At 34.2% G+C, this 12,150-nt stretch overlaps 1 protein-coding gene across 2 annotated transcripts in view; it reads left to right on the forward strand.

The window, feature by feature from the left end:
* LOC143252238 (nose resistant to fluoxetine protein 6-like) overlaps positions 1-12,150 on the forward strand; it is a 46,915-nt gene that overhangs the window by 14,471 nt on the left and 20,294 nt on the right. Inside the window, exons 5-7 of one of the 2 annotated variants that reach the window (XM_076504073.1) lie at positions 3,942-4,051; positions 5,173-5,346; positions 7,383-7,476. In XM_076504073.1, the coding sequence (XP_076360188.1) occupies positions 3,942-4,051; positions 5,173-5,346; positions 7,383-7,476 (378 nt within the window). The remainder of the gene's footprint in view (positions 1-3,941; positions 4,052-5,172; positions 5,347-7,382; positions 7,477-12,150) is intronic. The other variant, XM_076504074.1, reaches the window with a different exon arrangement.

A 12,150-nucleotide genomic window follows, 5' to 3' on the forward strand; every position in this document is an offset into this window, starting at 1 on the left:
GTTTGTGCAATTATGCGCCAGGTCGTAAATCGAAGACTGTGGTTGCGTCTATAATGAGCAAAAGTAGCGATATTGGTTTATACTTTTTATATTAAAGTCGTCTTTCGCTTCTACTTACATTGGACGCCCCCAGGATTAACAGAGACCCGATCAAGCTTCTATGTTATGCTGGCTTATTTTTGTTGAGTAAAAGACTCAAAGTTGGATATAAGCTCGAAAAAAACAAACAAACACGGTTTCAAGAATCGAGTTCTTGGAAGTCGTGGGGGAGGGACAAAACACATATTTGAGTCCAGCGGCTTTGTAAACCTACTCCTAAACCTCATCCCATTATTTTTGTGTAACCTTTCAGGCACGTTATATCCAACATGGCGTCCCATATAAATTAGGACACCCACCGGGCCACGCCAAGGCTACCTATCAAGTTAGTACGAATAGCCCCTAAACATTTGGGTTGTTCGTGGAAAAATTAATTCACAAACGCAAAACTTGAACTAATATGAGATTTTGTGGAGTTTAATGAAACTGTAAGCAAAACGGCGACGCAACTTTCTTCGAAGAACATAAATGAAAAACCATACAAGTATTGGGTAAATAAAAATACAGTAGTATATAAGATCTAACTGAAGAAGTTTTCTGAATTTAATATATTTTTAAATAAAAGGTTTGTTGTCTCTGTTACATTTTTTCTTATGATAGAACACATTTAGATGAAAGGTTCATCATAATAAGAAAATAAATTTCGGACAATTATAGTTTACACTGTAGTTTGTTTATTTGGAATTAAGCCCAAAGCTACACAATGGGGAATGAGGGCTACGTGGAAGTACCAGAGTGTTTTAATGTGAAGTAAACTTGACAAGAAAAACGATTTTCATAAATAGAAATTTTTCTCATGAGGTGAAGAGAGATGAAGAAAATAAAATGTTTCTATTAAACACAAAACTAAACAATGGGCTATCTGTGATCTGCCCACCACGGGTATTGAAACCCGGTTTCTTGTGGTATAAGTCCGCAGACATTCCGCTGTGCCACTTTGGGGCAGAAAAGATTATGCCTAGCTTATCGCTTCTTTTGATTATGTGATGAAAATATATTTTAAACTGCGTATTTGAGACTCTCTGAAATAAATTTTGTTTCTTTGTCATACAGATATTTTCATGTTATAAAACTGTGACGTTTATTGCACCATAAGTCCATGTCATCAAACTTCATTGACTTCAAGTAGCTTTATTATAGCACATGCGCTATTCATTACGTGGTGAAAATATAAATTTTGCTGTGGCATTGAAACTTGAACGTATGGTAAAAGTGAAGACACTAAGTATAGAATGACTGAACGTGTCCAGTAATGACAGCCTAATCCCGAGTGTTGCATGTTTCAGATCAGCAAACCTTAAAATAAGTTTTTAATATGCTGTATTGTTCTGTGTGATGAACAATAACATTGCACTTGGCTATCCTAACCAACACCATCTAGAATCGATATTACAGGAAATCCAATACCTCAGGTTTTATTTTATAACTATTCATTTTGATGTTACAAGTAATTAGTGGCTAATTTGGCGATAGCAAAGCACTATTTGGATATCAAGTGATATCTAGATTTGATTTAATATGTATTAACAGTTTGTTTACCATAATAAAGGTTGTACAATGTACTTTACTGAAGTTTCTGTAACAGATCCGTGCTCACATTGCTTCAGTATATCAAATTCACGCGAGGAGTTACTAATGCTAACAGTTACCTCTGATATCACGTGGCTTTAATCTGACATTTTGTTGGACCACTCTAAAATCAATTACACTGATAATCAAAAGTTTCCAGTCCGATAACAATGTTATTATGATGACGAAAATTTTCTATTATAGCACTGACAAAATATTATCATGAAACAATCAGCACATGTAACAATACATTAAAAGGAATGAACAAGTGTTATTTGTCTTGTGCTCACGACACATTGAACTTAATCTAATTAACGAAGTAACGCTAGCAGGCATAAAATACATGATAAAAATATATCTATCAGTCCTAGAAGTTTAAGCACATTCAATACTAAAGAGTGGAGCCTACCTATAACGGAAATTCTTAGGGCTCACAGTGCTATTAACTAGCATTCGATATTCATGGTAAATACAGCATATATAGAACATTGTGTAGCTCTGTGTTTAACAAGCAACACAATACATATATTTGTGTTTTGGTATTTCATATTGTTCAAGAAAAGAGGAAACTTGTTAGAAATGTTAAAGAACTTTTGATAACATACGTTTGTAAATATGTGAAACTGTTAAATCGTCATTCGTTGAAAATAAAAATATAATTTTGAAAATCTTACATTAGGATTGTGTTTCGATGAATCAGGGGTACGTTTACGGACTAGCAACACTAAAATCAAAGATTCATTTTTCCGCGATGGGCAGAGTGCAGATAGCCCACTCTGTAGCTTTGCAATAAGAAAACAATTACAACTACTTCGTGGTTATGTACAAGTATTTAACGTATTGTTTACAAAACGAAGTCAAAAGAGTGTGTGTTTTTCTTACAGCAAAGCCACATCGGGCTATCTGCTGACCCCACCAAGGGAATCGAACCCCTGATTTTAGCGTTGTAAATCCGAAGACATACCGCTGTACTAGCGGAGGATGTAGTTAAAATAAAGAACCGAGGAAAAATATACATCGGTTTCATTGTTGTTAAGAGCAATGTTGCACAATGGGCTATCAGGTTTCTTTTCTCCGTGGGTATCAAAACACAATTTTCAGCTCTATTAGCCCTCAAACTTACCGATGGGCCACTGGGAGACCAATTACAGTTATAAAAGTGACTTCAATAATAACGACACCGGGAAAAAAACAGCACCAGTAACACTGGAAGTCACAAAACGTAATACAATTTTTTCTTCAAAAAGGAAAATAAGAGAAAAAACTGTATACTTCCGAGTTCTTATAGAGTTCTGTCAAACGTTTTTCTCGTCGTACATTATTACTGGAGCTGTTGTAATTGATATCTTTTCCATAGTAACATTTTACCTACAGTTCTTTGTTACTGGTTTCAATTTCAGTAGTACCATTATCATTGGTACTGTTATTACTTGAAGCAGTTGTTACCAGAGAAGAAGGTAATGAATATTTTATTCCGAATAAATATTTTAACAATTTTTGTTTCAATAGGCAGATATAAACCCAAGCTTAACCATTTCGTGATATATTAATTTAGATTTTGGAAATAAAAATGGTTCTTTATGGTTTTCATGTTCTGAAGAAAATGTTCCGAGCATCAGGACTTTAATTTGAAAGCTAATATTTGTTTTCTAGTTTGCTTTATATCATTTTCAGAGCTAGTGTTATCACCATCAGGAATTTCTCATTTATCGTGTACTTTACTCTTTAATTTGGTGTGTATGATTAACAAGGCTAGCTGCTGAATCTTTAGCTTAGATAAGAAAACTAAAGAATCATTGTACATGAAAATACCAAGTCTGCCATTGAATAGAGGTACTGGCATAACAATCAGGTCTAATGGGGAAGTGTAAAAATTTAATTTTCAAAACATCGTTAAAGTTTCATTTTTCTTCATTTATTTCAACGTGATGAGTCTGTTTCAACGCCCCAGGAAAGAATACCAAATAACAGCCTTAAAGAACAAATCCCACTTTAGCCAAAGAAGATAACTTTAATGAAAATGAATTTCAAAAACAAATTCAAGTTATTTAAATAACTAACATCAGCTCAAATACGTTTTAAAAAAACATTTTTTCTATTTCTTCGAAATTTTTTCATTCAAAGTTTTTTTATTTACAAATTTCTAAAGCAAATTAAGTAAGTCAAACTCATAATAAAGTTTATAGATTTTCCTAAAAATGTTACAACTTACAAGTTTCTCAATATCGTGGGTAATCTCCAGATTATTTATTTAACTCTCCGCTGTACTGTAGGTCCCTTCTTGGAACGATCCTGTTTTTTGTGACCTTAGGAACAGTACTTGACCTTTGGAAACATTACCAATCAGATTTGAAAAGCGATGAGGGAAGTGTGTCTTGGAAAGGTGAGAACTGACCCGTGTAAACGAGAAAAACTTATATCACAACTTGGTTGTCCTTCTCTCTTTCAAAACTCTAAGATTCTGTTTTCGAGATCTATTTATAAAATGTAAAATGTGAGAACTAGTAATGTGTGATAGCTATTAGAATATAGTCTACTTAACTACAGTGACGCTAGCGGGGGAGTGGAGAGCAGCTGCCCTAACCACTGAGACTTTTTTTAAAGTATAAAGCGCCTGATTAACATACTCTATGTTTGTAAAAAAAAACACTTATATTGATATATACAGAGTACGAAGTCTAAATTTCCGAAGTATAAAGCGCCTGGTTAATATATTCTATGTTTGTAAAAACACTTATATTGATGTATACAGAGTACGAAGTCTAAATGTCCGTATTTTTCTTATATTGATGTATACAGAGTACGAAGCCTAAATGTCCGTATTTTGTCCCTCATAACCCTCAGGGTTTTACGTAGTTATTACAGTTGATGTATGAAGTCGAGAATTTACTAAGTAATTAACACTTCATGTATTTTGTAAAAATTATGGTTTAACACCCTCAAAAAAAAAAAGCTGAAATAACTTCTATAACTGCTACATAATCTAGTCTTGACTAAAACAACTCGATATCTCAACTTAAACAGCATTTGATTTATTATTTAGTAAGATATGATTCTCGCTTTCTGCATAAAAAAAAAAACGTTTAGAAGCCTACCTAACATTTCATTATTTGTATTTGTTTCTGACTGAATGAAAACAAAATACTGCAAAATAAGAAGTGAATGACGTAATTTCTTGCTTGGATACTGTATTGATGTCAATGGTAATAAACTTGGATATTCATTCGCCTGTATATCTCTTCTTTCGTCAAGTGACCAGAGAGAATGTACGAAGACATGGAAACATAAACCTTTATAAACCACACCAACGAAACTTTCTGAGATAATAATTATTAATTATTATGTCCTACAACTTTTGTTACTTTTTGTCAAATGACATGCATCAAAAATAACAATAATTAAAAAACAAAACACTTTTCGTGTCTAAATATCAATTTTTAAAATAAATTTTTTAGTTGTGTTTAGAATGACTAAAACACAACTTTTAACAAATGATTATTTCAGCAGGACAGGTTTTCAACTTCTACAAGTCATTTTCCATTTTCACCAATGGAAAGGAGCTGCTAAATACAAAGGTCGGATCAGGAAGCCTTGGTGCTGTACATGGAATGAGGTTCTTGACTATTTTATGGGTTATCTTGGCACATACCTACATGTTCCCGGATTTTAGTATTTTCAGTAAGTAATCATTTGTTGAAAGTTTCAATTATACCAGTAAAGTAGCCTAAAAGCTATCACAAAAATTCATTGAGGCTAATATAGACTTATACTGAAAGTAATTTGAAAATACATGTCAACTTTAGTCCTTGAGCACGCGCAGATAATACGGGATTACTAACTTTAAAAAGTACATATTATTTTATTTTATTCTAAATGTTTCTATATTTTTGATTTAGTTTTATCCTACCATGTAAGAGTTTTTTTCAGTTGTGTCAGTTTTTTGGTTTTTTTACTACGATGTAAAATAATGGAAATAGACTCGCCGTCTTTTCATAAGGTCAGTAATGAATGTAAATACAAGTATCTTTATTCTATTCTAAGAAAAAATAGGTTTTGTTTAGTCATTACGTTCAACAATTTATTCTTAGAAAATCTTTGGAGATACAGACTAATTTATGTTACAGAAGATATAAATATTAAATTTAATTTCATTTGTAACTTACAAGTAGCTTTAGCAGGCGTATGTCAGCCACTAGTTATTGGAACATCTCAGTGTCAACATTTTTCAACTACGCTGTGGGGTGAATAAAAATTTATCATTTCAGAACCAGTAACAGATCACAATCTTCCTGAATTACGTACAAGTGAAACTGGAAGTGTATTTACACTATTCCATAATAACGGTTTTCCTTTGTCATAGTCAAATATATTATACATTTTATTATAATGTGATAAACTGTGGCGTCAAAAGTGTTCTGTGTATTGTATACCAACAGCAAAACGATAAGCAGAATATTTGTGCTATTACTACAGTCTACTACTTTTCATGTACTCCCACATAGGATGCAACTTTTGGGTAACCCTGTATATTGTTATGTAAACTTAGAGAAACGAGTAGGGCTGCTAAAACTGCCTTGTCAACTTGGTGTTGTTTCTTAAAATATTTTTGGGCCTGCCTATACTGAAGATCTTGCTAGAACAAACATAAATAATCAGTTGAACTAATATAACATCTCATATATGTTTCCCCCCGCTAGTACAGCGGTATGTATCCGGATTTACAACGCTAAAATCAGGGGTTCGATTTCCCTCGGTGGGGTGAGCAGATAGCCCGATGTGGCTTTGCTATAAGAAAAACACAAACAAACACACTCATATATGCTTCCAAATTTTGGAAATGAGTTGAATTTGAAACCATAAGAAAAATATTGAAAGTTTAATATAGTAACAAACGCTTTCACAAGGTTTTATCGTCTCAAAACGAGTTCATCTTCTTCAGTCTCAATAAAGACTTAGTCAAATAATAGAGTTAAACCACAGGATAAACACAGTGTCAGCATGGGCATTTGGAACACTGTGTAAGATGAAACATGTAAAATGGACAAAGTATTTTGCTCACATTTATAAAGAATTACAAGGGGGGGGGTAATAACTCAATAACAGTTTTTTTATTCAGTAGTACCACCATCATTTTCTATGAATGTATTTATCTTGGCAATGATACTGCTAAAGACCAAGTTTTCACCTGCGTTTGTCATGGTCCCCTGATTTCACTCTTCTAATTACTGTTTGTGAGACTTTCTAGATGTCTATCGCTGTAACCTACATAGTAAAGAATCCTCAACAGATAGTTTTTGTTTTTTAAACACAAAACTTTACCGTGAGCTGTTCCAGACATTATAAGCCTTCAGGCTTGTTGCTGAGCCACTGAAGGACTAGTCCTCAACAGAAGGATACTGTTGTGTCAACTGTTCAGACGATTTTCCGAGAGGTGTTGCGTGCTGCAGTATCTAATACCATTGTCAAAATGGACGTTGTAATCGAACTCCCTTGGTGTCACTTCCAAAACCCGGCATAGTAAATGTAAGCACGTATGCTAAATATCTGTCATATAAACTGTTCCAAATTCCGATTCCAGTCCTGTATACGGGACATGTTTTACGCTGAAGACCAGTAAAATATTTTAAAAGAATAAAAATGGTTTTACTCTAGGCTAATTTGAAGATTATGAATGCAATTTTTTTTATATTAATGAATTGTTTCGCTTCACTTAGAGCGGCTTGTAGATTTCCGAGATGCACCAAAGAGCGTCAGTTTCCTGGTTGTGTGGAACTCGTGGTTGCAAGTAGACACTTTCTTTTTTCTCACGTGAGTAATTTCGGTATTGAACAATATTTCCTAAGTATCTGTTTTGCTTCCTTCATGTAAGTACGGACTAATTGGGAGAATTAAACGGCTCTGGAAAATACTCAAAAATTAGAATGATATATATAGAAAGAAAGGTGTACTGTGCGTTATTCAGTAACACTGGCAGAGTATTAACAGGTTATAAACCCACTGGCCCAAGCTTCACTTGAATTTTATCTGGTGTCCCAGCAGCCTAATCCGTACTAGTATATGTTGTTGTTTTTGGTTTTTCTTCAGTGATTAGTGTGTGTTGTGTGTTTCTCTTTCAGTGAACAGTTTATGTTGAAGAAAAACATTTGCTTTGTTACAAGTTTGGTTTAATTGTGATTCTAAGAAGGTCACTCTTACTTCTTTACTACCTTTATTCAAGATACGTATTAGAAGTTTAATAATAAAAAGAGTTCAGAATATTCAACAAATTTACGACAGTCTTAAAACTTACGGATAAACAGAGACTCTTAAAGTTGATAATATAAACAGGGAGTTTAACTGGGAAAATTAAGATTATGTTTTGCGCATCTGATAAAATTATTTTAATGACCTTTTTGTGAAGTGGTTTTAATAATATAAGAGCTATTCGAACAATTAAGTTAAAAATGTTTGTTTGTTAAACTTCGCGCAAGACGTCACGAGGATTATCTGTACTAACTGCCCCTAATTTTGAAGTAGAAAAGCAGATAATTAACATTGAGCTACCTTGTTCGAATAGTGAGATCCACTGTAACATTATAATGTCCCCACGGCTGAAAGTGCGAGCATGTTTGCTGATGGAATTCGAAGTCGCAGGTTGCGATTCGAGCGCCTAACCAGTAGGTCATACGAATTGCAAGATCAGTGTCGGGAATCGATTTCTGCGACCTACAGATTGAAATTCAGGTTTTCTAACCACCAAAGTAAAACTATGAAGGTTGTTTTACTGTTTTTCTAAAATCCAAAATTATATGATATTAAAAAAAATAATTTTTAAATATCAGTCCCGAAATAACACGTCTAAACTTCTCAATAGGCCATTTCTTATAATTCCAAATTTTGGAAGACAAAACCAAAACAATTTTTTTGGAATAATTATGGTAATGGTAAAAATCATTAAATTAATTATAGTGGTAAACTTGTAGGGTATAAAAGATTGATAAATACATTTTTACAAAATGACCATCATATAACTAGTGCCTTTCGTAAACGATTTTGTTCTTGCTTTTTTTTTTAATGGACTTTGGCCAAATGGTTAAGGCGTGCGACTCCCCGTCGCACCAAACATGCTCGCCCTTTCAGCCGTGGGGGCGTTATAATGTGACGGTCAATCCCACTATTAGTTGGAAAAAGAGTAGCCCAAGAGTTGGTGATGGGTGTTGATGGCTCTCTGCCTTCCCTCTAGTTTTACACTGCTAAATTATGGACGGCTAGCGCAGATAGCCCTCGTGTAGCTTTGTGCTTAACAGTAAACAAATCCATTAAATATTTTTGTTTTGTTTTTGAATTTCGCATAAGTTTCAACATCTGATGTTTTGAGATATAAGCCAACACACTAACTGTTGAGCCATTTAATCTTAAGTTTTTAAAATGAAAAAAAAACCCATTTGATTAATAAATGAATAAAGGTAATTATGTTAATATATTTTCAACAATATAGTGACAAACTCTTATTTTACATATGATATCAAATGTTAAGGTATCAGTAATGCAGTAGTGTAAATATAATTACGTAAAACTGTTATAATCATATCAGTTTCGCCAGATATAAAATTTCATTTTGTCTTGCCTATAACGAATTTTAACAGTTTATATATGCATACATATATATACCCAAAAAACATTTTTATTTCGTAATTTCATATAACTGGGTCAACACAGAAATCTTCGTTTATAAAGGACAGACAAAGAAACTAGGCTCTAAACTAGGAAAAGGTAAACTGAACTCATTAAGAATGGTATCTGTAAAGTAACAAGGCTCTAAACTAGGAATAGGTAAACTTATCACATTAAGACTAATATCTGTAAAGAAGGATAAAACAGAAGAAAGAATACGCTGTCTATTAATGAACATTAAAATTAATATTGGATATGAATAGCCAAGAACACAACTTTCCTTACCGTGTGCTCCCAATTTTAAACAAGTATGGTTCTTTTTTTTTTGTAGTGAAAAGAACATTATTTGAAAAACAACATCAGGTTGCTTGAAGTTTAATAATGAAGATACGAAACAAGTAGTTGTTGAAGTTAACACTCAAGCTCTAACAATGACATGTATGTGAGGAACATAACGAACCTTCAGTTTTATCAGCTACGAATATCAGTAAAATAACAAAAGAAACTAAAAATTTTCTACATCCTTTTCTCTGACCACTAGGGTGTTAATACGCATCTTATTTTTCTTTTCGTGGGGAGCTAATGAGATTTTTGCACATAACTGGAATTATGTCAACTGAGAAATAAATCTATTAACATTTAAAAGATGGAGAAGCTTCTGGCTTTCAAAATAGTGACGTATTGTTTTAAAGGAGTTTGTGTGTGGAGAGCAAAAGTTACATTGAGTAGGTTTAGCTAATAAAGGGGACCACAATGAAACTAAGCCATACAATTTTGGAAAATATGTTAAAAACACGACTTCAAGGACTTCAGAGAAGTTTTGCCAACATACGATACAAGTGGGTTGATTTAATCTTACGTAAGGTGAGGTTTACACGGGAAATTCCACTCCGCAGCTACGTCGTTCTAATAGTCCTTTGTATATCCATTGCGCAATACAGCTGTAGGTATAAAAATTCACAAAAAGTGTTGTGGATATAGATAAAGATAAAAATAAGAAAAGGGAAAATAAAAATAAAAACCTTTTAGCATTTAATAAAGAAAATGTGAACACTATGAAATTAGTTTAAATACTAGCTGGTCAAAAGTTTAAGATCATATCAAAAAGAAGTCCTAAACAGGATAGGAAATACCTAACAAGAGGTCTCAGTAGTGAGCTGCACGGCTGTCATTACGAATAACTGCAAACATTTGCTTTGGCATGATCGATATAAGCGTTTGGCTGGCTGGAATGTTATTCCAAGTGGTGAAGATGGCTTCACGAAGATCATGCACTGTTTGGAATTGACATCCATTTCTATAAAATTCCCTTGCCATTCACCCCCAAACATTTTTAATGGGGTTCAGTTCGGGCGAACATGCTGGATGGTCCAAAATAATCACGTTATTTGCTATGAAAAAGTCCTTTGTCCTGCGGGCATTGTGGATTGCAGCGATGTCCTGCTGAAAGATTCAGTAATTTCCACACAAGCGAGGGCCTTCAGTCAAGAAGGATGCTCTCTCCAACGTGTTAATGTAGTCAGCTGCTGTCTGACGCCCCTATATAACCTGAAGCTTTATTGTTCCATACAAAGAGAAAGCACCCCAGATCATGATGGAACCACCTCCACTGTGTCGTGTAGAAAATGTCTCTGGTGGGATATCCTTATCGTACTAGTAACGTTGGAAGCCATCTGGACCATCCAGGTTAAATTTTTTCTCATCAGAGAACAAAACCTTCTTCCACTTTTCTACGTCCCATGTTTGTTGCTTCTCAGCAAAGTTTAACCGAGCTGTTTCGTGGTGTGGAAGGAGGCGTGGCCTTTGAAGAGGTTTATGGTTTTTAAAGCCTTTCTCTCGTAGTTTGCCGTCTTATTGTTCTTGAGCTGCATTTTGCGTCCGTAAGGACCTTAATCTGCTTCAATGATCGGCTGGTGTCTTACCGGACAACCCATCGAATCCTCCTGCTCAACGCCGGCGAAAATTTCTTGGGCCGATCACTTGAAATTCTCGTTTCGTATCCTTCGGGGTCTTTTAAGAAATTTGTAACAGCAGTTTTACTACGCCCAATCTCACCAGCGATGGCACGTTGAGAAAGACCTTGCTTTTGCAGCTCGATAATTCTGCCACGTTCAAACTCTGTCAACGTTTTAACCTTTGTCATGTTTTTACCCAGTGTAACACAAAAGATGCCAGTGGGAAATGTTGACAACGCTAATGCTTGAACACAAATGACTAAATTTCGTCACGTGTTTACCGATTAACACTTTGTTTCAGTATGGTTTTAAACTGTTGACCAGCTAGTATTTAGGCTAATTTCATAGTGTTCACATTTCCCCTATTAAAATTTTTTAAATTTTTATTTTCTCTTTTCCTTATTTCAACTTTCGAAGCTCTACTCAAATAAGGGGTTGAGTCTAGCAACGCAAAATGCATATTTTTTCTTTATGTTCATTAGTCTTAAGATTTTGGCCAGTAGTGTATAAGCTAGCTAATACGGTATTTACAAGCCCAGATGATGATAAAACAAAACTAGTAGCAAAACTTTTTACTGGGATGTGAGGAAAACCTGCGTTACCCATTCAAGTTAATTATCATGTCATATAGAACACATTTTTACCTTTCCCACATGTGACGTAGATTTTAGTGTACAATTTATTTCTGTTTTAAATGTGCGATGTTCCCTAGTCTGTGGACTTACAACGCTGGTAACAACGTTTTGATACTCGTGTTGGGCACAGCATAAACAGCCGACTGTGTAGCTATGTGCTTTACTTTAAGACAAACAAACAGTCATGCCTGGCATCATTTTCGTTTCTAGATTATTTATTATTTTAATAAACGATTTAC

The sequence above is a fragment of the Tachypleus tridentatus genome, chromosome 6 (genome assembly GCF_004210375.1).
Source record: "Tachypleus tridentatus isolate NWPU-2018 chromosome 6, ASM421037v1, whole genome shotgun sequence".
Lineage (NCBI taxonomy): Eukaryota > Metazoa > Arthropoda > Merostomata > Xiphosura > Limulidae > Tachypleus > Tachypleus tridentatus.